This window comes from Ichthyophthirius multifiliis (genome assembly GCF_000220395.1).
Source record: "Ichthyophthirius multifiliis unplaced genomic scaffold scaff_1120509250188, whole genome shotgun sequence".
NCBI lineage: Eukaryota > Ciliophora > Oligohymenophorea > Hymenostomatida > Ichthyophthirius > Ichthyophthirius multifiliis.
Genome location: NW_004086994.1, coordinates 20583 through 46274, shown reverse-complemented (window position 1 = coordinate 46274; position 25692 = coordinate 20583). Strand labels below are relative to the sequence as shown.

The window sequence follows — 25692 nt, the reverse complement described above, 5'->3', positions numbered from 1 at the left end:
ATTTATATATTTATATATTTATATATTTATTTTTTATATTTTTCATTTAATAATATTTTTAATATATATAAATATAATTCTATATTTTATTTAAAAATTATTATATTATTATATTATTATATTATTATATTATTGTGATTGTCTATGTTTTTCAATCTTTTTTTTATTTTTTATACTTTTGTCTTTTTTTAATTTTTTTTACTTTTTACACCTTATTTTTAAAAATTTTTTTTTTTTTTTTTATATTATTTTTTATAGTTACATTTTTAATATATATATTTTTTTTTAATCTATATATTTTAAATAAATAATTTTTTTTTATAATTAATTATATATTTAAAAAAGTTTTATAATTTTAATTTTTTTTTTATTTTTTTTTAATATTTTATTTATATATATATCTTTTTTTTTTATAAATAATGATTATAACCTGTTATTTTCGACAAATTATTTTGATGCATATTTTATATTAACTTAAATATATAATGTAAAATTAAAGTCTTATACATTAAATATCTTTTAAAATTTTAAAAAGTAAATTTTATAAAATAAATGAAATAATTATATTTTTTAAAAAATTTTAATAAAATTTTTAATGTCTAATCATTTATATTTATTATAAATTTAAATAAGTTTATTTTGTAATTAAATAAATTAATTTATAATATTTAGAATAATTTAGAAAAATATTAAAAATTTAAAAAAAAAGTGGTCAGATTTTATTAAAATGTAAAATTTTATAAATTAAGATAATTAAAATTCATCAAATAATAGAAAAATTAAAATTAAATTTTAGAAATAAGAAATTTTATAAAAATTCCAAAAAAACAATAATCAAGGTAAGAATTTTATTTTATGAATAATTATTTAATATTTATTTTAAAAACTAAATATGTATTTATATCTTAATATTTAAAAAAAAGATATATTAATATTTTGAAAATAAAGAACAAGTTTGATAAATTGCTGAAAATATATATTAGTCACAAAAATAGTTTGAATATAGTTTATATTGAAAATTAAAATAGTATGTTTTAGTCGTCTATATGAACAAAAAAAAAATATAATGTGATGAAGAAAATAATTTAATATTAAATAGAAAATAATGAATAATAAATTGATATAAAAAAATAAAAAAAAGATTTTTAATTCAAAATAATAAATAATAATAATAATTAAGATTTTAATTATAAAGTTAATAATAATAAAATAATTATAATTAAAAAAATTAGAGATCTAAAGAATTATGTAAAAAAATTATTTTTTAAAGTTAATAATATTTTAAAAAATTAGATTGAATAAATATTTTAATAAGAAAATATAGAAATAAACTAATAATTATTTAAAAGATTGTAAGAATAATAAATACGATATAATAATAATACATTTAATAATTAATCGTATATTATGAAGTTTAGAAATATTAATTAGATAAATGGTGAGATAATTTTATCATATTTATATTAAGCAAATTATAATGTATTAACAAAAACGGACACTATTGTTAATTAAAATAATATGTAAATTGGCAATCATTTTATATTCATTTTTTTATATTCATTTAAAAAGAAAAAAATAGTAAATAAAGAATGACTAACAAATATAAGCATTATTATTAATAATTAAACTTATTATTATTTATCTGATGAAAAAGAATATTTGTAGAGAAAATAAAAAATGATTGGAAAAAAGGAAAAGATAATAAAATAAATTAAAAAAAAACAAGAATAAACTTTTTTTATATTAATTGCTTTATTATTTCTTTTAAAAAAATATAAGTTTTTAATATATAAATTAACTACAATCTAAAAAAATTAATATTAATATAACTTTATAAAAATTAATAATATAATATTATTATAAATTAAAAAAATATTTAAATAATAATTAATATTATTATATAGTTTATTTTAAAAATAAAAAATTAAGCTTATAATTAAAATAATATTATTTAATATTTTTTTTATTTTTTCTCTAAGTTTAATAATGTTTTACTAAAATAAGTAAATTTTTTATATATTTTTTTGTAAATTTTATTTATTTTTAGTCATAGTAAAGATAAAATTAATATTTAAAAGTTTTTTCTTTTTTTTATAGTTATTCTAATATTAAAATATTATAATATTTGAACAAAATATTTATTATGATTTTTTTAAGACTCAGTATTAAAATAATTATTAATTTTTAGAAAATTATTTAAATTCATCCTTTTAGATATGTCAAAATATGATTGCTTATTTTTTAATTACTAACAAAAACTTTATCATTTTTATCAAATTATCTATGCATAAATTAAATAGATATAATAAAATTATTAACTAATAGAAAATAAGTTTTATTTATTTATTTTTATTTTTATTTAAATAAAAATGAGAAATATGGATAATTAGTTAAATAATAAAAAAATTATTTTATATCTCAAAAAATTAATAATTTGAGTTAATAAAATATAAATATTAAATTATTAAGTTAAAAAAAAAAATGTAATCTTATACAGCTTAATCTTCAGGATATTCAAATATTACAGCTTTAACTGATATTGAAGTAAAAATATTTATTCATTTCTATAATATCAAATAAAAAGGGTGCTAAGCTTGTTGCTAGAAGAATTTTCTAAAATTTCGATAAAGGAAACAAAGGAAGATTAGAAGGAGTAGACTGTGTTCCTATGATTGTCGAAGCTTATAAAACTTGCAATTAATATTATTCACCTTCCAGTGAAGATATTAAATAATACCATAGAGTTTTGGATAGAAATGGAGATGGATAGGTTACATATTAAGATATTGAAGAACTTTGTATTAAATATTTATGTGGATAATAAACAGTTTAAGTATAAGAATATGGAGGAGAAAAAGTAAAAAAAGCTGGAAAAAAACTTAGTATAATCCCGAAGTTGAAAGAAGACTTGACGTGGTAAGAATATTTTTATATTTGATTTGATTTAATTTTTTTTAAATTATATAGGCAAGAAGATTATTTTAAAAATATGATACTGATGGAAGTGGATTTTTAAGCGAAAATGAAGTTGTTGGATTAATTAAAGATACATATGCTGAAATGGGTATGAAAAATTATACTCCTAGCACTGATGATGTTAAAATTTGGCTTTAAATGAGCGATAGTAACTAAGATGGCACCGTTTCTTTGGAAGAATATGAAGATTTAGTAATTAAATCTTTGTAAAAAGCTGGTATTAAGGTCGAATAATAAAGGATAGTATTTTGATTTTCTTTTAACAAAAAATTATATGTAATATGGCTAATATATATATATTTATGTCTTTTTTTTAAGAATTTTTTTTAAATTATGCCATTTTATTTAAAAAGTTTTTTTGTTACGCTCACCTTGTTTTGATTTTTAATTAAAAAATAAATAGAAATATATACAATTAATTTAAAAATTTATTTAATATTATTATAACTTTTAATCAAAATATATTAAGTAAAAATTCTTTTAATAGATATATTCATAATTTAAGTTAATAGAAGCGTTTTAAATTTTTTTAAATAATTAAAATAATAAAATTAATTATTAAATATACTATTTTTTAAATTTCTATATTAAGAAATTTGATAACACTTTTTTAAAATTTTTTGATGTTTTGATTTTTTTTTTTAAAAAAAAAATTTTAAAAACAATTAAATTTTATAAATAATTTTAAAATAATATTTATTTTAAATGATTAAAATAAGTTCACTATTAAAAGAAGTTGATTTATTTAGCAGACCGATTGGTCTTCACATGAATAATTCTTTTTATTTTAAAACAAGTTTTGGTGGTTTTATGTCATTAATAGTAATAATTTTAGTTCTTTTGTTTTTTAATGCAAGTATTAAATCTTTCATAAATAAAGAAGAAGTATATGTAAAAGTAGATAAATAATACAATCCAAATCCATTCAAATCAATAATAAACACAAACAGATTCATGTTCTTTACAGCAATAACCTAGCCTGATTTTTTAGAAAAACCCCTTTTTAATATAACCGTGTACTAAAAAACATACATATGGGAAGGCAGTAAATAGATTCGCTAAAATAGAATTATAAATCTTGAACCTTGTTAAGATTACCATTTTGAAAATTTAAACTAAGAATTAAATTTTACAAATATTTTCCACTAATACGGTAAAAATTACCTATGTCCAACTTTGGAATCATAAATGTAGCTAGAAGGGATGTTTTCTAGCCCGGTATTTTCATTTTTAGAGGTAACTGTTTCCAAATGTATAACTCCTAACGATTCAAATTCAAAATGGAACCCAAAATGCCAATCTATAGAGGAATATAACATTTAAACTAATAATAAAGACGGTTTTTTTGGAATTGTTTTTTACCATAATAACTATGTACTTAACTCAGACTAGCCTTAAGGCTATTTCACTAATTTTCTTAACGATAAAATGTATTATACTTTTGTTCCGGATAAAATGACAAAAATTGCAGATATTTATTTCCAAGATATTGAAGTTAGAACTGATCATTCTTTAATTCCGATAAAAGATGTGGAATAAAGGTTTTTTTTAGTATAAGAAAATAACGACGTTAGAGAAGCATCTGAGTTGGGAAGAAGTGATGGTAAATATGTAGTTCTTACTTTAAGGAAAAGTCCTTATATTACAATTATTTAGAGAAATTATAAAAAAATATCACAATTAATGAGTGAATTAGGTGGTTTTGTTTAAATTGTTTTTACTGCTGTTGCTATATTAATGGTGAAATATAACAATATTAATTTTGTTTTAGAATTAGCTAATAAATTGTATTCATTTGAAATTAAAAATAGTAAAGATAAATAATATCAAAATACTGAAAATGAAATGGAAAAAATTATTAAAGAATAGTTTTAATAAAAAAATAATATGAATAAAATACAGTTTTATATGATTAAAAATGCAAATTGGATTTGCCAAATATTAAGTATAAATTTAGAAAGGCAATTAGGAAAATTAAAAATAAAGATTAGTTATATCTAAAGTATCTTCTAAAGGAATCTTAATATAAAGAAAATGTAAATAAATTTAAGTAATTAAAAGAAGTAAATAAAAAACAATTCTTAATAAATTAATTTAATAAATTATTGCTTAAAAAACAAACGTTAGAATTCGGAATAGGGTACTATATTTCAGTTTTAACATGTGGAAAAATATATAATACATATCGAAATTTATATATTAAAAAAGCTACATATTATATGAATAGAGATTTGGATATAGTTGCTGTTTTAGATAAAATATAATAAATTGATAAAATAAAAAATATTATTTTTGATGATAATTAATAATATCTGTTTGATTTTCATTAAAAACCAACAATCGCTTTCGAAGATAATAAAAATATGAAAAACGCAACAACTTTATTATAAGAGTAGAAAAAATATAATACGATTGATGCCTATAAATAATTATACAATTCATATCTAATTTTACAAAGTAAAAAATATTCGGATTCTAATTATTAATAAAATTAAAAGTTAATATAAAGTCTGGGGAGTTAAATGATTAATATTTTTTAACTTTCCTCAGTTATCAAAGAATACTAAAATAATAACAAATTAAATAATAATTAAGATAACAGAATGTCCATTTTTTAAAGTAATAATAAACTATAAAAATTAATTCAAAATAATATTTAAGCTCAAGAAATAGATTCCTAAAATCTAAAATAAAATTCAATATTATTAAATAATTAAATACAATTTGAAAGTAACATACAAAGTATTCCAATTAATATTTTAACTCCAAAATAATAACATTCAAGTATGGCATTATAATAAGATTTAAGATAAAAATAATAATCAATATTTTCAGTTTAAAATACAAAGAATATGTAAAAATAAAATAATTAAAACTATGAAATATCGTTGATTCAATAATAAAATAGTAATTCTAATTAAGAATTTTCCTCTAATAAAAATGAAAGTTAAGTAAAATAATAAAATTAATTATTAATACAAATTTAAAAAGATATAAATAATCTATATAAAATCTTCTAAAATAAGTAAAATTAAAGTAATGAAAATTAAATTAGTGAATTAAAATAAATTGATTAACTTTATAACAATTAGGGATTAATATTGTTTAGCAAGGAATAAATTGATGAAAGTAAAATATCTTATATGAAAGATAATTAGTAAAAATTATATGACATTGAATGAAAAAATCTAAGTACATACTTTAGTAAAAATAAATATTAAAATATTATAATTTATTTTTAATTTGTAAATGAATTCATTTAACCAAAAATATTAAAAATTAGAATTTTATTAAGCATTTTTAAAATAAATGCTAAAATTTTATTAATTTATAATAATTAACTAATATATTTTAAAAATTTAAAATTAATATAAATTAAAATACGTAATTATAAAAATAATATAACTATTAAGTTTTAATAAATGTAATTATAAATTAAATTATTATTAAAGAAAAAAAAGATACTGCAAATATAATAAATATAGAATAAAATTTAAATGTTAAATTTCATAATAAATATTATATTATATAATATTATTTAAATTTATCAAAATAATAAAAATTAATTTAAGTATTTTCATAAATATTTTTATCTAATAAATATTTTTTTTTTAAATATTATTAGATAATAATTTCTAAGTTTTATACGAGAACATATTTATTCAAAATTTACTTAACAAAATCTATATTTTTTATAAAATTATTTTGAATTTCCGCCTGTAGTTAAAAAATTTTAAATTTTAAAAATATTGAAAATAATAACAATAAATTATTATTATTTATATGAAAAATAAAATTTAATATTTATTTTTAAATATATCCGATTACATAGATTTTATCAAAATTATATTATATTCATTATTAAATGTAAAACAAAATTCATATTAAATCATATATGAAAATAAATTGTAAAAATAAAAAAATTAATATCAATTAAATAAATAATTTAAAATATATATATATATTTTTTTTTTCAGTAAAATTTAATTATTTTGATTTATAATTTATTTTTTAAAAATAGATAATTAATTATTTTTTTATTTTAATACAATTTTTTTTGTTATTCTCCTTTTAATTATCAATAATCGCTATTTGCAAAACTAATAAAATTCATTTATAAAATATATTTATAAAAAAGCAATTTTTAATCAAAATATGGATAATAAAAACATTGAATAAGAATAACAGCTTTAATAAATATAAAAACAATAATAATAGTCTAAACAACAACAAAAAATTAGAGAAAATAAACTAAATGAAAATCGCAAATAAAAAGAATGTTGTTAAAAATATAATGAATGCTTTTAGAAAATTTATACTTGATTCATAACTTAAAAATACTCCTAAAATGAACTAAAATATAGTTTATTTATATAATTAATCTGAAAACTCGTCTGAAAATTTAATGGATATAATAAAAAAATTCAAGAGATATATTAATTCTAAAAATTTTAATCATTACTCTATGAGATTACTTATGCTTCATTAGAATTATGGTCCTATTCTAGAATATTTTCTTATAGAACCAATTTATTTATGGGCAGAAAACAGTAAAGCAAATGATTTAGTTGGGCATTTTGCTATGGTAGAATTCATACTACTTGGATTTTAAGATATAAAATATATTGATGAATTAAAAAGAAAGTCATAAAAAAAATCACATTTTTCTTGAATAAAATAAAAATATAATTATATATGTATCTATTTATATAAAAATAAAAATTTAATTAATATATATTTATTTTATTTAATAATTCATAATAATAAATGAAATATTTTATTTATTTAAATTTTTATATTTATAAATTAATTGATTTAACTTAAGTTATAAATTAATAAAATCAAATATTTAATTAATAAATATTTATTTAATTTATAGAAATTGTTATTATATTTGTATACAAATAAATTAAGAAATAAATATATATAAATACTTTGAAATCGTATTTTTTTAATTTATAAATTAATATTTTTATTAAAAAGTATTATTTTTTATATTTTTAAATAAATCAATCATATATTATTTTTTTTATATCTAAATTTATATTAATTTTTAAAATTAAAAATTATTTATTTTATTTTTCTTTATTAATTTCTTTAAAAAATCATTTTATTTTTCTTTATTATTTGATTAATTTTACATATATTTTATATCTATTTAATAAATTTCTGTTACATAGGTTGGTTTTTATTTATTCATAAAAATTTTGATAGTTGATTTATTTAGTAATTTTTTTTAAAAAAAATCTAATTTACTTTAATTGTATGTTGCCATAATTAAATTTAAATGACTATTTTATAAATAAAAAAATATTTTATTTGTATATAATTATATATCTAAAAAGCATATATTATGTTTTTATATATTTTGAATATTTATGAATATTTTAATATTATGAAATTCATGTTTTTCATGTAAAATTTTATATGAAGAATAATGCATATTATAAAATTTGAATGTGATGTATATGAAGACATATTATTTCTAAAATTTTTAGAACTTTTTATTAAACTTTGATGTATATAATATATAATTAAAAATTTTAAATTTAATTTTTATTAAAATTTATATAAAAGAATTAATAAAATGAAGTTTTTTAGAGCAATTAAGAATATGATTTTTATTAAAATATGTATTAATTTTTATTAATGTTATATATCTAGCTCTTTAACAGTAAAATCAGTTTTTATTATATTTAATTAATTATTAATTTTTTATAAATCTTAATTTTTTAATTTCTAATTCAAAATATTTTTATTATATATTTAGAATTTATAATCTTTTCTTTAAATATTTTGTATTTGCTTTCATTTAAATTTTTAAATAAAATTAATTCTTTTATTATTTTTAATTAAATTTGTAATATTTATATGCTCGAAAAAAAAAATTAAAATATATAAATTAATTATTAAAAAAGAAGAAACAGAAAAAAAGTAAATAAGAATGAATAAAATTCTAATAGTAGCATTAATAGCTATCATAACAATATTAGCGTTTACAAATTTTATTTAATAAAATCAAAAATCTAAAAAAAATCCCATTTAATATGAAGATTTTAAAACTATAGCCTATATCAATAGAATACAAAGTTGGTATGGCGAAAGTGTTTTAAATAATCTAGGATTAGGTTCTAAATGCTACAATGTAATAATTCTCACTTTTTGGACTCCTAGTTGGATATCTGATTCCCTTTCGGTATGGCAAAATTTATATACTTATTTAGGAACAGATAAATATGGAAAATCAACTGCAATGGTTCAAAAATATTTATTAGATGAATTACATAAGTAAAATAAAAAATTATTTATAAGCGCTTTTGGTTCTACTTCTAATCCAACTAATTTAGATCCTGAAACTGTAGCATCATAATTGGCAGATTTTATAAACTAAAACCCTTATTTGGATGGAGTAGATATTGACTACGAAGATAACGATGCTATGCGCAAAGGTACTGCTGTAAATTGGCTTATCGTATTCTAAAAAGCATTAAGTTCAAAAGTGCAAAATAAAAATATAATTTTTACTCATGCTCCTTAAGCGCCTTACTTCTCAAGACAAGTATATAATGATTAAGGATACTATAAAATAGAAAAAGAAATAGGACATCTTATTAGTTGGTATAATGTCTAATTCTATAATTAATTGGAAAATAAATATGATACTTATGAAACATTATTCTTAGAAAGTGGAGAATTCTTTGTCTAATCTAGTTATAAGGAAATTATTGAGTTAGCTGAAATTCCTATTTAAAAGCTCATTTTGGGAAAACCAGCAGTCCCAAATGATGCTTCTAATACTGGGTATATTACTCCTGATTAACTTGGATAAATATGTAATAAAGCTAAAGGTGAACTCGGATATGAACTTCCTGGTTTTATGATTTGGTAATTTCTTTCAGATAATTAATGCAATTTTCATAATTAATTCATTAATAATTATTAACCTTGAAACAAGATATTATGTTATTTTTGATTTAGAGTTATTAAGAAAAAATATTTTCAATTTAAGAAAAATTAAAATTATTATTAATTTATAAAAATAAAATATATTTCTTTTTAATCTAAATTAAAAAAATATACATATAAAATAAAACAATTTTTATATGGAAATATTTTAATATTAAAGATGGTATACAATTTATTTTTTTATTTAATTATAAAATAGTATAAAATAATTTTTAATTTATATTTTTAATTAATAATTTTATAATCAAATAATATTAATTTATATAAATAATTTTTCATTTTTCATTTAATTATATTCTATATAATATAATATAATATAATTTTTACCAAAATTTTTATTTAATATTTTAGAAAATATAATTAAATTAATATAAATCATTCATAATTTACAAATTTAAAAATAATGTAAAGCAAAATAGTGAAAAGATAAAAATCAAATGAGGTCCAAACACAGCGAATAAAACTTGGAATACATTTATTTGATTCACCTTAAAATATTAGAAAAACTTCATTAAACCCTGTTGATGACTCGCCTTTAAAATTAAAGAGATCTATAAAATTATTTTCATCTTAATTAGATTTGAATAATTCAGAATAAAAGCATAATTTTAATGAAAATTAAAGTTTTTACAATAAATCAGATTTTTAAATTCGAAAAATTTAAAATTCTTAAATTAATTTAAAAATGAACGAAAAAGATAAATAATAGATAAATATTTAAAAGGAAAAACATATAAATGAAATAAAATATTAAATAAATAAATAAAAAACTAATTTTGAAAGGGTTGATAAAAAAAATACATCTATTATGTTTGAAAACAAAAAAGATGAATTATATAACAAAATATAATAATCGAGAAATAAATTTCTTGGCAGATAATTTATATTAAATAATGATTCGTGTCTAAGACTTTTATTGAAAGTTAAATAAACTCCTGTTTAAACTTATGGAGAGAATAAAAAAAATTGCAATTAGTTTAGTTATTATGAAAAAAATAATAATTTAAAAACTATTATAAAAAACAAAATTGCTAAAAACTTATAATATTTATCTCATTAAAAAAAAATTAAATAACCAAACAAATCCCAAAACAATGACTAAGAATATCAATGCGATTAAAATAAGAATTAATAAAGCTTGTAAGAAGATAATAATATAGATATATCTGTTTTGAATTTAAAAAAATTAATTAATAATTAATTTACATTTAACATTGTAAATTCTAAAAACATATTGGATAACGAAACAAAAAATTAAAACTTATCAAATAATTTTAAGAAGTAGAATTTTTTTTCACCTGAAAAATAAATAACAAACTATTCTATAAAGCTTTAAAAATAAATAATTAATTAAATACAATTAAGTAATAGAAATAAAGATATAAAAGCAATATATGAGAAAAAAATATTTAAAGCTTTAAAAATAATTAAAAATGAAATATAAAATTTAGATTAAACTTTTTATTAAAATTAATGTTAAGAATTCAATAAAGATTAGTTTTTATTTTATATTATGAATATAATTCAATAAAGCTTAGTAAATAAAAGAGAAAATATATTCACAGAATTTAAATTAACCGATTAATCTAAACAAAAAATTATAAATATTTGTGACAAAGTATTAATAGAGTAAAAATTAAATACTTAACAATTTTTTAATAATTTTAATTATTTAACTAAATATCTTTTATTACCAAAAAGCTTTATTGAAGCTTTAGGAGGATAACATAATATTAATTAAATTATATAAAATGTAATATTTGAATTAGATTAAACAAATAATTTAAAAATTAATGATTCATATATTTAAAATTAAAAATAAATAAATAAACTCATATATTATCTAATTCAGAATGATTTTATTAATTTTGAATAAGACTATGAAAACTTATAAAAATAAAATAACTTTAATCAAGTTTCATTCGAACGTTTTTATGAAATTAAAGAGTTAATATTAACTACTTGTTTAAAGGAATAGATATAAGAAAAATTAATTTATAAATTTTTAGAATAAATTGAATAAGCAAGATGCATAATATTTGGATATTATAAATAAACTTAAGAAATAACTTTTCTTAATTAAATAGAAAAATAAATATTAGAAAATAAACATATTTAAATATATTTATCAAAAAATAACGAATATGACGACTTTGCGAAAAATTGATTAATTTTATTTTGGTTTTGAAAAAATTGTTGAATTTGAATAATATCTTAAAAACATATTTAACACAAATTTCGAGTATGATTTGTTTATCTTTTATTTAGAAACTTTTTGTTTAGAAAATTTATGTTCTAATATATAATTATAAAATTAAAAATTTCATATTTTAAATATTGAATATAAGTTTGATAGTTTAAAGAAAATTAAAGGCCTTTAAAAAGATTAAGATTTAATGAATAACATTTATGACAAGTAAATTTTTTAAAAGAGATTTACTGAATTTGTACGTGAAGTGCTTCACTAACAAAAAGAAGAATAAAGCAAATTTTAATACTTTTTAGATTAATAATAAGATATCTAAAATTAAGAATAAACTGCTTTAAAAGCCATTTTATTTTTTATAGACTTTTATAATCAGTAATATGAGATATATTCAGTGTTTGATATTCTAGGAATATATAAACTTTATAATATAAAAAAAACAGAAATAAATGAATATATTTAATATTTAAAAAGATTTATGATAATAGAAATGTATTCATAACATCAAATTAAAAATTTGTTTAATTTTATATAAAAATATAATTAAATTCATTTTTGATATATAAATATATATATATATATATATATATATATATATATATATTATTAAAAATTATATAAAATATAAACCATTTTGAAATTTATTCATTAATATAAATAGAAATTAATATTAATCATTATATCTTGTAAAAATCAGAAAAAAAGTATTTACTGCTCTATGTTCTCTATTCATGTTATTTTAGTAACTTTAGTTTTTAATTTATTTTATTCTTTTGGATAAGAATATTCTTTATTTATTTTTATATGAATAGCATAAAACTGCTATATTAGAGTAAAAATTATAATTAAATTTTTTACACTATTTCTTACTGTTTGATTTTTATCTTTTTTAATATGTTCTTTCATGAAAAGAACTATCGTATTATTTTATTCACAATATGATACTATTTTTGAGTCCATTTTAAATATAGATACAATTTATTATGATGATTAAGAAATTAAAATTAATTGAAAAAATTAAATTTAGAAATAATAAAATATTTAAATTGAAATATAAATAAAATTAATATTTTATTTTTTAATTTATTTAAAATATATAAGTTTTAAAAGTTTTTAAAAATAATTTGTATAAAATAGTTAAAAATTATTGCTTATATATTTTTAAACTATAATTTTATATATTTTTAAACTATCATTGAATTTTATCTTTTAAATAACTTAAGTAGTTAAAAAGAATTTAATTTTCCCTTTAAATATAGCTTTTATAATGTTAAAGCGGTTTAATATCATAATCAATAATAGCTATTTTATAATACAAAAATTATTACTAATCTTTAACAACTTCAAAACCATTGTTATAATGAAAATTTTAATCATCAAAATAAATATTTTGTAAAATCGATAAATCTCTGAAAGCCAAAGATAATAAAAATTTGATAACAATTTTAAATGAATAATAATATGTATCATTATCAATATTTTTCAAATCTTATTAAATTAGATTTTATTTATTTTTTAAGTCATATGTTTCGGCTTCCTTCCTTATTTCAGAGAACAACTTTTGATAAAAATCTTCTTTTTAATTATAATAAAACTCGAGATTATTTATGACAAATTCGTGAATTTCTTTAATTAAAATAGGTTTTTCATTAAAAATATATATAAAATTTAAAACATTATCTATAATTTTTTAAAATTCACCTGTTTTAATTATAGAATCTATTATTATTTAATTTAAATTTTCAGATTTATTAAAATTATTAATAATTAAATTATTTTCTGGTGTTACTAAAAGGTTAGTTAAAACTTGTTTTATATTTTTTTAATAAAATAAACTCTATGGATCATAACATGATAATGCTTTTTAATCCTTTATTTTTTACTTTTTAAGCAATTAAATTTAAAAATACCTAGTTTTTTCAAAATCAGTCGTACAATTATATAATTCTAAAATTTTCTCTTTTTAGACAAACTAGCTAAGGTTTTATTATAATTATTATTCAGAATAAAGTTAAAATAATGGAGATTTAGGTTTTATTTCAACTAAAAAACTAACTGAATTTTAGTTATTACAATAATTATGATTCATATTAACAACTATTTCTATTTTTTGTTATAGATCTATTTATTTTTCACTTCTGTTTTCAGGTCTTTGATTTTTTATTTTTTCATTAATTTAATTTACAAATTCAATGAATTAATTATATAAATGATCCCATTTCAATATTTAGGCTTTAAGAGTATATTTTTATAATAATTCACTTTAATTATATAAATACTTTAAGCTGTAATCATGGATCGAATTATTTATTTATTTTAAATAAAGTTCTTTTTAATCTTCTTATTTTTTTTATAATTAATCTTTTTTATTAAATCTAATCAGAAATCCATATAATTTGTTTTATCTTTAATTACATTTTATAAGCAGATGTTAGTTTCCTTCTCTAGCATATTCCCAATCATTTATGTTTAATTATTCTTCTTCTATTTTATAGAATTAATCGTTCATTAAATATTAAAATTTTATAATAGTTATTTTTTAAATCTTATGTTAATAATTAAAAATAAAAAATAAAAATAAGAAAAATAAATTAATTAATAAAATATATTAAAAAAAACTTTATTGATAGATTAATGAAATTTTAATTAAAAATATTTAAAAATAATATAATTAAATATTTCCATTTTTTTTTATTCTTATATTAATAAACATTGTTTCTTATTTGAATATATTAAATTATTTAATTAATTAGAAATATTTTCTTTATATTATATTTATATTAGGCATTATTGAAAAATTATTTCATAATTTAAAAATAATATACCAAAAGTTAATAAATAAATAGACAATTATAATTTATTTTATTTTAAAAAAACTAAGTTAATTTTTAATATTTTTTTTTAGTTATAGAAGTTATCTTTTAGTTTTATCTATTTATTTTAATTTATTAATAAGCAAACTATTTTCCTTACTTTAAAATTATAACAAAATTTTATTTTTTTAATAAATAAGGTCATATTATTTATTGGGTAAATAATTTTTTTTATTATAAAAAAGCAATAATAAATAATTTAGGAAATGTAATATAAAGTAGTTAATAATTAGAAAATATATATTGTTATTTATGATGAAAATATTAAATTTATCGTATATTTAAATGGGAATAAATAATGTTTATTCAATATCTTAATTAAAATTTTTTTTTGGAATGCTTATAATATTTACTTTAAAAGAATAAAAGCATAACAAAATTGTGTATATAAAATAATTTATAATTTATTATTAAAATAAAAATAAATGAGAAACATAGATTTTATTCAATGATATTAAAATAGACTTATAAATGAAGCTTTATTTAGCTTAATTTTGTTTTAATATGTAATCCCTTGATACAGAAAAATATAAAAAAATTACCGATGGAGATTAAATTAATAGTTAAAAATAATGTGACATCATTACTCGTTCTATTAAAATTGTGATAAGTTTATTTATTAAGATTTTTTTTTCAAAATGCGAAAAAACTAATTAATTATATTCTATAAGAAAATTAGTGTATTTAATAAATATAATGTTATTTAAATGATTGATTACAATATAATGATTAAAATCCTAATTAATATTAAAAATATCATTTATAATTGAAAATTTATAAATTATAAAATAAATTATTTCGTCGTTAAAAGTAAATAAAATTATATGATTTAAACTTGCTAATGTATTTTGGAAATAATATATTATAATATTGATAATTGTTTGATTTTTTCGAATAAATCTAACACGCCATTTAATTTAAATTAAAATGTTTATATTTATTCTATTTATTTAAATGTGTCATAACCACTAGTCCAATAAACTCGAATTGTCAATAGAATAAAATAACCTGTATTTGATGTTAGGATCAATTTTTAATAGGTTAAAATTAAAAGTGATATTAATTTAAAAAAAGAAAATTAAATTGATATTAAGTTTCTTATGAAATATAAAGGCAGTGATATTTATTTAAAATTCACTCTAATTAAATAGTAATAATATTTATTTAAAATTCAATTTATTTAAATTCTATTTCTTTATAAATAATATTATGAGTCATATACCTTTGTTGAAAATTAGTAAATTTCATTATTCAAATTATTAAATCACCAAAGTATCCTAAAGAAATATAAATTTATCTTAATATGTGAAATATGTGAAAACCAAGAATTCTATAATTTTTTTTTATGGGATAGTTTCTTAAAAATTAATAATAGTAAAGACTTTCTTATATAGATATAAGTTAAAAGGTTTGTAATAATATCTGATAAATAACATGAATATTAGTAATTGATAGTACGAATATAAATAATTAATAAAAAAATAATAAGAAATCAGATTTTTAAAAAAATATAATAAAATAAATTATTATAAAATAAATATTTTAAATAAATAAAAAATTGAAAAATAATTTAGATAAATTTAATTTTTTTTATAATGTAAGAAAAAATGCTTTTTTTTTGTCAATATAATTAATAATAATTTTGGTTTAACAAAACCAAATTTAGTTTTTTTAAATTCGTTTAGTTTTTCAATTAAACTTTTCCTAATAACTAATCTCCTTATCCAAAAATTTTATATTCAGTTATTTCTAAAAATAATTTAAAATAAACTTTTTTACATAAGCTAAAGAACTTTTATTAATAAAATCCTATTTAAATGTAGAAATCATAAATTTATTATAAGACACTTTAATAATATTCTGTAAATTAAGAATATTCATCACTTTCATCTAATTCATCCTTATAAAGCCAATATATATATCCAAAGCAAAATTTGCAAATTAAATAAAGAGTAGAACATAAAACAGCAAAAACAGAAATTAAAAATCCTAAAAAGGTTATATTAAAGAATAAAAAGAAACTAAAAATAAATGATATTACTACCACTATTTAAATGGCAATAAAAAAGGTTATAAATAATACTATCAAACTAAATATTATTGCTAGCAAAATTATCGCAGATGATAACAAAAATAATGAAGTTAAAATAAATAAAGCCGAAAACAACAAAAAAAAATTTAAAGAAAGCAAAAAAATCAAAGGAATAAATAATGTACAACAAAAAAATAATATTATAACTACAAATATAAATGCAATTTCAGAACGGTGTTTTAAAACTAATTCTGAATATCTTCCTTTATTTTTTGAGGACGATCTTTTTTCTTCTACATTTTAGACTAATTATTGCATTTGAAATTCTTGATTTTCTGAATTGGATATAATGGAGGATTTTTTAGTTTTCAATAATTCATTTTAAATACATTATTCAGATTATTGGATATTATCTAAAGATTTGGATATTTTTAGAATATTTTAATTTCTGTTAAAAATTTATGTCATTATTATTTTTTTTAAATAAAATAAATATTATTTTTTATTTATATGTTATTTATAAAATTAAATTGATTTTTTGTAATTTCGATTATAATAAAATTTTATAATTACATAAATATTCAATATATGAAATACTAATCTAATATAATAAATACTAAATAATACTTTAAATTATTTATATATTTGTTATTTATTTATAAAATATTTATAGTATTTATATTTGAGATTAAACATATAATTTTATATTAATTATTTAAAAATAGTATATTAAATAAATTAAAAATTAATATATATATATTTATATATTATATATTTATATATTTATATATTTATATATTTAATTATATTTTTAATTAATATTTTTTTATTTAGTTTTTACAATTCTTAATAATTTTTATTGTTTTTTAATAATTTTTAATTTATTTAGATTTTTGAATTTTATACTCTTCTTCCTTTATTTAAAGATGAAAAATAATACACAATTCTATAAATTTTTTATAGATTGTATTTATAAAAATATTGAATAAAAAATATGTAATATCTTTAGTTATTCTAAATTTAATTTTGTTGTCTATATATACATATTATTTTTTAATAAAAATTTAAGGAATTTAATTTCTTATTCATTAATATTAAATTCTTAATTATTATATTAATTATACTAGAGTGAGAAAATTATTCGAATGCACTTTTAAGATCAATAAAAATAATTCCTGAATTTTTTATTACTTTTTTAAATCCATTATTCTGCTATTTTGAAGTGATTTATTTTTATGCTTAGTCCTTCTATAAATCCATCTTATTCTTTTCCAAAATTTTATATTTTTTTTATGAATCTTATTTTTACAACATATGTTTTGATTATGTTTTATTCTGTTTAGTTTTTGATTGATCTATATTTCATTAAAATTAATTATAATTATTTGCCTAGAATAACATTATTTGAAAGCATATTTATATAGTTTGAGTTTAGTTTAAATTATAAAATATATTCTGATAAATTTAAATTTTTTATTTCTTTTTTAAATATGTTTAATATTTTTTTTAAAAAAAACTGTATGTATAATAATAGTTAAATGATATCATTTGCATAAAATCGTAGACTAAATAATCATATTATTATTTTATAATATTATGTGAATATTTTTATGGCATTTCTCGAAGAAATTTTTTTAATTAATCTCCATAAAATAGTTTTTAATCGCTTGCTTAAATTCCAGTTTAATTTCTGCAAAAAATTATTGTATTATAAAGGCAAATAATATGGGTTCAAGAATAAGAATTGAAGGCAGCTCATTTTATTATAAAATTATTTATTTTTATGATTAATATAAAAATTAATTAAATCAATAATTTCAATTATTTATTAAGGAAATTTTTTTAATAAATAGTTCACTAAACATTTCATCATGAAATGGTGAGTCGAAAGCCGATTTAGAGTCATTTATTTTTTATTTTATTTGCTTACTTCTCTATTTTAAGAGTCTATAAGCATGCAGGTTATTATTTGTTTTTCCTTATATAAATTCATTTATATTTTTATTAATTCATTCATTGAATTATTCCTATTTATATTAGATATATATATTATAAAATAAATTTTTCTATAATTTCGATATGTTAGGTAGAATCTCTATAGGATGTCATTATTTGCATTTTTTTTTTTAACAATATATATTTATATTGTCTTGAAGTGATGATTGCATTTTTATGGGTTTTATCGAGTATATATTATATTATTATTTTAATATTTTAGAGAAGTATATATTTTGATTTGTTTTTTTATATTAAAAATAATGATAATTTATTGGATTAAATTTTTTGTATATGTATTATTACATATACAATTTTAATTAAATTTATTTTTATATATAAAAAATGAAATTATAAATATATATATATATATATATTAATATATATATAAATATATATTTTTTAAAATATTATTTAAAAAAATTAAATATAATCTTTATATAATAATAAATAAAATGTAATAGCCAATATAGTCAACATAACCAATATTCTTTTAAAATAATTAACCATCTGTTTTTATTTAAAGTTAACCTTAAGTTATGTCATGTCCTTAAGGTGTTTAGGTAGGTCCAGTAGTAATGGAATCATATTAATACCCTTCTGCAACTGATTTAAAAGATGAATTAATAAAAGGCAGAAATATAGAAAATAGGAATCTTTAAGATAATAAAATGGAAGATTAGCAAGATTAGAAGAAAAAATTTAACTTTTATTAGAGGAAAATTTAAAATAAGAATCAGTAGCAAATTATAAGCATAATGAATCTTTATAATGGTAAACTAATTATAATTCTCTTCGTGATGATTTTTGTAAAATGAATATAAAATAAAAAAAATATTTAAATATTAAAAAATAGTGAAAAAGTCAAATTAAATGAATTAACTTGAGGACGAAATCGAACAATAATATAAGAAATAATCAGATTTAGTTTCTAAAATTGAAGAAAATGAAAAAAAAACAAGAGATTTTCATGAAAAAATTTATGGTAAAAATCAAGAAATATAAAAATGGAAAGTTAAAGCAGACTAAGGAATTGCTGCTTAATTTAAAATTAAAGAATTATAATTACAAATTTTACAGTTAGAAGAATTAAATAGCTAAAAAAATAGATAAGTTATGATGAATAATGATAAATAATTTTAATAAGAAAAATTAGAAAGATAATGATTATTTATTTTTTATCAAAATTTATATATATTAAAAAAAATTGTTCTTTAATTTTTTATATGTTACATATTTTTTTTTTTCAAAAACAAAACAGAAAAAAATTAATTTATATTAAAAATAAATATTATAAAAATATATAATTTTTGGAATAAAATTATATTATTTTATATATTAAAAATTATAATATTAATTTACCTTAAATTTTGTCCATAAAAAATATTCATTTATAAAAATAAAAATTAATAACAAATATAAAAAATGTCATAGAATGAATAAGTTGAATATTTAAAATAAATTATTATTAATTATGAAAATGAAATAAGATAGTTATAAGATTATAAACAAAAATAAGAAAAGTAAAAAGGCTTAAATTATAATTATATTTTTAATTTCTTTTTAGATTTTAAAACGATTACTAGGAAATATAAGTTATATTGGAAAAAGATGTTAAATCTAAAAATCTTTAAATACAATAATTAGAATAAGAATTAACATAAAAAGATACAAAAATTAAATATTTTTAATTATTATGTGATAATACCTAAAAATAATAATAAGTTTATTTATAAAAATATATTTATTTTATAAATATCAAATAAACTAAAAGTTACCTATATTGATAGATAATAAAATTTAATAGAGTTAATTAAATTAATAATTAAATGAATAAATCAAAATGTAAATTTATATATAATAAAATAAAAATATATACTAAAATAGATAAGAAGAATAATTTAAGTAAAAAGATGAGCAAATAAAGCATATATAGGTTTTTTTGTTATATATAAAATTTTAAAAATTAAAAAGAAAAAGGAAACATAATAAATCTAAAAATTAGAAAGCTTATTAGAAAAATCAAAATAAAAGTAAATAGAATAAATATTAAATATAATAATTTACATTTTATATCTAGAATTTTTGAATAAAATTTATCAATTAATAAATTATATGAAAAAATAGATTAATAGTAAAATAATATATTTTATTTTATTATTAATCTATTATTAGAAATAAACAGATTAATAATTAAAATTATAATATATAAGATTTAAATGTTTAAATTAATAAATATAAATATTGTGATTAAGAAAATTATAAAAAAGAATTAAAATTATTAGACAATATTGAATAACTTGAAAATTAAGTAAAAAGACTTTAAAATAAGTAAATAAATAAAATAATTTTTATATATAAATATAACATTTAAAGTTTATACTAAAAAGAGTTTGAAATCGAAGAATATATTAAAAAATTTTAATTATAAAATGAACAAATATAAAAAAATATTAAGTAAATAAAATAATTTTAATTTAATTTTTTAAGTTCATTAAAAGAACTGAAATTAAAATCAAGAACATGGATTTAAAAATTGAATAATTATAAAAAGAAATTTAAAATTAATAATAACAAATTGATATTAAAAATTAAAAAAATAAAGAATATTTATAATAAATAGAATTATATTAAATAAATATTTAAGAATTGTAAATTAAAAAAAAAAAAAAAAATAATTTCATTAAAAAATTATAGAAACACCTAATAATTAGAAAAAATCAGAAAATTAATAAGAATTATTTGAACTTTAGTAAAATATCGAAAAATTGCTAAAGGAAAATACATTAAAATAAGCTTAAGTTGATTAAGAAAATAATTTAAAAAATATTAATAAAGAAAATGATTCTAAAGAAAGTTTAAATAAAATACAAAATAAAACTAAAATTTAGAAATCTAAAATTTGATTTTAAATTAAATTAACAATGAATAAAAAACAACACAAATATAAATTTAAAAATAAATCAATAATAATGAATAAAAAGCGTATATATAAAATTAATAAAGCTAAGTTTTACAAAAAGAAAATAATGGTATTTAGTCATTAATAAACTAATTTGATGAAGAAAATAAAGATTTGAAATAGGAAAATAAAGATTTTAAATAAGAAAAAGAAATTTTAATTACATAAAATATAAATTTAAAATAAGGAAATGAATAAAATAATTAACTTATTATTATTTAAAAAGATTAAAATCATAAAGAATTATTAAATTTACAACTAGAAAAAAAACAGATTATGAAAATTAATAGACTCTTGAAAATATAACTTAAAAAAATTAATAAAAATAAAATGATAATTAACCAAATAACTTTGTTTAAGAAATAGTATTATTAAAATAATAAAATGAAAATCTAAAATAAGAAAATGAAAACTATAAAATAAGAAATGAATTTTTAAAAAAAGAAAAGGAAATATTAAAAAAATAATAAAATTAAAATATTGATAAATAATCTAAAGCAAATAAAATTTAATAAAATATTGATATTTTGATTAAAAAAAGTTAAGAAATCTAATTATAAGTAGAAAGAAATAATTCTATGTAACAAGATGCCTTAAAAAATAAATAATATAAATTCTATAATATTGTAAATGCTGTAATATAAAGTAAAAATTAAAATTAATATAATGATTCAGAAGTTTAAATTTTAAAATACGAAAATTAAAAATTGATCGACGAAAATAATATTTTAAAATAGTAATAAGTTAATTTATAGAAATAAATTATGGATTAAAATATTTAATTAGAAAAAAAATAAAATTAATTAGATTTATTTGAAAATTAAAATAATATTTTAAAGAAATAACTAGAAAAAGAAAAAGAAAAATAAAAGTAAATCAATTAAATAAAAGATTAAAATAATGAAATTATTTAAAAGCTTAATTTAGATATATAAAATTTATAAAATCAAGTTTAAGAATAAATTAATTTAAATAAAATTATCTAAAAGTATTTATTTAATAATAAATATATAATTTTTATTATTTTTATTTTTAGCTAGTTAATTTTTCATAAATAAAATGAAAGAAAAAAGTATCATTATATATTACTATTCTATTTTTTAAAAATAATTATTTAATGAAAGTTAAGAATTAGATTAAGAAATAATAATCTTAAAAAAATAATAAAAAACATAATTTGATGACTAATAATTAAAAGTAAATATATAGTAAGAAACAACAGAGTCATTAAATATATAAATAGATTAAATGAAAAATAAAATTTCAAATTATGTAAATTAAATTAATGATAAAAATTAAGAAATTGAGTGTTTAAATTAATTAAAAGAAAAGAATGAAGAGATAATAAGCTTTTTCTAATAAGAAAGATATTTATAGAATAAATCTAAATTTCATGATAATAATGTTTTAGAATAAAAATAAGAATTTTCAGAATAAAATGACATTTGTCCGTAATTATAGGAACTTGAAAATTCACAAATTCAAGAAATAATATAATAGTAAACTAAGCTAGAAAAATAAAACAATAATAATAAATAAAATACTTAAACAACAAAATTATAAACACATTTGTATTCAAAAATATCAAAAAAACATGTAGCTCCATATTTTGAAATTCAATAAAAGTAAATAAATATACATTATAAGTATTAAATATTATTTATTTTGAAAAAAGAGCTGTTTAACTAATAAGATAATCTAAATATGGATTTTATAAAAGCGTTGGAGTCGATAAATTTAGTATAAATAATATAATCAATAATATATAGGAAATGCAAGACACATTTGACATTGTATTTTTTATAAAAAAAAATTAATTTATATTTTTTAATTTAAATAAAAATAAATAGATATTTAAAAATAATTTTTTATAAAATAATATACTATGTATTATTTATGGATAAAAGAAAACTAATAAAAAAATTCTTTTTGAATAAATACTTTAAAAATTCATCTAACTTATTATAGAAAACTCATTATAAAAAGTCGTTAAGAAAGTAGAATTATTGTATTAAGAAAGAACTTAGTTGAATGATAATAGTTCAATATAAAATACAATAAATGTAGATTATTAAATAATTGATTTGGTATTATAATAATAAAATGCATTTGATATAATTAAAATATTTAATGAATAAATAAATTAATAAAAACAATATTAAAATAATTAAAATAAAGGGATTAAAGTGAGAGATTTTAGTGCGAAAATATTTATAGGAGAAAAAAAAGAAATATTATTCAAATTATTATCTTCTAGTAAAGTAAAACATTTCTGTTTTGGATAAACTTTCTAATAATCCATTAAAGAATTATTATTAATAAATAAAGATACAAATTCCGATTATAATTTGTAAAACTACAAAAATATTAATCTTATATTTACTGTTTATCCTGTTATTTAAAATTATAATGAGTGTATCAATACTCTATAACTGTTAAACAAGTACCTATAATGTTAATAATAATTAATTTAATCTATAAAAATTTGCGATAAATCTCCTTTTAAAATCATTAATAGTTAAACTATAAAAAATTAAATTTTATAATATCCTATTAAAAAACTAGAAAGTAAATATAATGGTAATAGCACAAATAAAAAATATAATAATAGTACATGGAAAAAAAGAGATAGCTACTAAATATAAAATAAATAATATTAAGAAATAAGATAATAATAAAATAAACTAATGAATATTATAGGACATTTAGAAATTTATTTTTTTAAAATTCATTCAGTCTTAAAAATATTAATTAATTAAAAGAATATAAATGTAATATTTTATTATTGTAAATTAAAAATAATTTTTATGTATTAAAAAAAGAAAATTTAATACTTAAAAAGGACAAATACTTTATATAAACTTAAAAAGACATATAGATTAATTACTAATATATTAAACCAATACAATATGAATCCTATTTTATTCCAAATAAAATAAAAAGATGACGAATTTATTGAAAATAATAATCAATAAATATGAAATAAATTTATAAAATAGTATATTTTACATTATATAATATTTTTTTTTCAAATTTATTAATATATTTAAATAAATTTCAATTATTTTTTTTTAATTAAATAAAATATACATTTTTTATTATTTTTATTTAAATAAATAAAAGATAACTATTGAATTTTTAATTTTTAAAAACGCATAATTAATTAAAATCTATTTAATTTTCATTTTATCGCATAAATAAAATTTATTTACAGAAGTTTTATGCACATATTATACTCAAGTTAACCTATATTTGACTTCGGTTATTATTTAATTACTTTTAAAATAGTTTTTCATCACAAATTCAATATTTAATAGCAATTATAGTAAATTATTTTGGTTTTTAATGGTCTTTATAAATATTTTGATATATTTTATAAATTTTAAAAGGAATTTTGCTAAAAGAACAATTTTCCTTTTTTAATAATAAATTTATTTTATAAATATTTAAATCAGACATATGGCTTTAAATTAAAATAGAATAGTAAGATTTAGGCAAAAATATTAAACTCTTCCTCAGAAAAATCATAAATGGGATTATTAATTTTCTATTAATTACATCTAATTATTTTACTTTTAGATTCGAAAAAAATAATGTCATATTTATTAGATTTTTATTTACTAGTATTTTTTCTATTTTTAACTCTTTTTTTTTTTCTGAAAAAATATTATGCAAAACAAAA

At 15.0% G+C, this 25692-nt stretch overlaps 3 protein-coding genes across 3 annotated transcripts, besides 29 other annotated features; all 3 read left to right on the top strand. All coding sequences in view use genetic code 6, as the record gives it.

Annotated features, from left to right (window-relative positions):
• Positions 1-39: a microsatellite.
• Positions 1-49: a microsatellite.
• A 47-nt stretch (positions 50-96) lies between these two features.
• Positions 97-134: a microsatellite.
• Positions 135-155: 21 nt separating this feature from the next.
• Positions 156-206: a microsatellite.
• A 29-nt stretch (positions 207-235) lies between these two features.
• Positions 236-284: a microsatellite.
• Positions 242-323: a microsatellite.
• Positions 264-301: a microsatellite.
• Positions 324-353: 30 nt separating the features above from the next.
• Positions 354-392: a microsatellite.
• A 508-nt stretch (positions 393-900) lies between these two features.
• Positions 901-949: a microsatellite.
• A 205-nt stretch (positions 950-1154) lies between these two features.
• Positions 1155-1209: a microsatellite.
• A 326-nt stretch (positions 1210-1535) lies between these two features.
• Positions 1536-1563: a microsatellite.
• A 278-nt stretch (positions 1564-1841) lies between these two features.
• Positions 1842-1901: a microsatellite.
• A 910-nt stretch (positions 1902-2811) lies between these two features.
• On the top strand, positions 2812-3228 carry IMG5_054770 (hypothetical protein; the record flags this gene model as incomplete). Its single annotated transcript, XM_004037325.1, has 2 exons — positions 2812-2916; positions 2968-3228. 2 exons carry the CDS (start codon positions 2812-2814, stop codon positions 3226-3228), a joined length of 366 nt encoding a protein of 121 aa, XP_004037373.1.
• Positions 3229-3626: 398 nt separating this feature from the next.
• Positions 3627-3660: a microsatellite.
• A 21-nt stretch (positions 3661-3681) lies between these two features.
• IMG5_054760 (hypothetical protein) lies at positions 3682-5199 on the top strand (the record flags this gene model as incomplete). The annotated part of the gene is made up of 2 exons (XM_004037324.1): positions 3682-4786; positions 4946-5199. 2 exons carry the CDS (start codon positions 3682-3684, stop codon positions 5197-5199), a joined length of 1359 nt encoding a protein of 452 aa, XP_004037372.1.
• A 2620-nt stretch (positions 5200-7819) lies between these two features.
• Positions 7820-7849: a microsatellite.
• Positions 7850-8339: 490 nt separating this feature from the next.
• Positions 8340-8376: a microsatellite.
• Positions 8377-8625: 249 nt separating this feature from the next.
• IMG5_054750 (hypothetical protein) lies at positions 8626-9925 on the top strand (the record flags this gene model as incomplete). The annotated part of the gene is made up of 2 exons (XM_004037323.1): positions 8626-8650; positions 9045-9925. The coding sequence occupies 2 exons, from the start codon at positions 8626-8628 to the stop codon at positions 9923-9925; spliced, it is 906 nt and encodes a 301-aa protein (XP_004037371.1).
• Positions 9926-9965: 40 nt separating this feature from the next.
• Positions 9966-10028: a microsatellite.
• Positions 9967-10029: a microsatellite.
• A 2677-nt stretch (positions 10030-12706) lies between these two features.
• Positions 12707-12752: a microsatellite.
• Positions 12753-14492: 1740 nt separating this feature from the next.
• Positions 14493-14529: a microsatellite.
• A 1649-nt stretch (positions 14530-16178) lies between these two features.
• Positions 16179-16224: a microsatellite.
• A 298-nt stretch (positions 16225-16522) lies between these two features.
• Positions 16523-16574: a microsatellite.
• A 1227-nt stretch (positions 16575-17801) lies between these two features.
• Positions 17802-17852: a microsatellite.
• Positions 17802-17855: a microsatellite.
• A 271-nt stretch (positions 17856-18126) lies between these two features.
• Positions 18127-18173: a microsatellite.
• Positions 18174-19382: 1209 nt separating this feature from the next.
• Positions 19383-19446: a microsatellite.
• Positions 19401-19447: a microsatellite.
• Positions 19448-20762: 1315 nt separating this feature from the next.
• Positions 20763-20803: a microsatellite.
• A 1309-nt stretch (positions 20804-22112) lies between these two features.
• Positions 22113-22159: a microsatellite.
• A 223-nt stretch (positions 22160-22382) lies between these two features.
• Positions 22383-22441: a microsatellite.
• Between the last annotated feature and the right edge of the window lie 3251 nt (positions 22442-25692).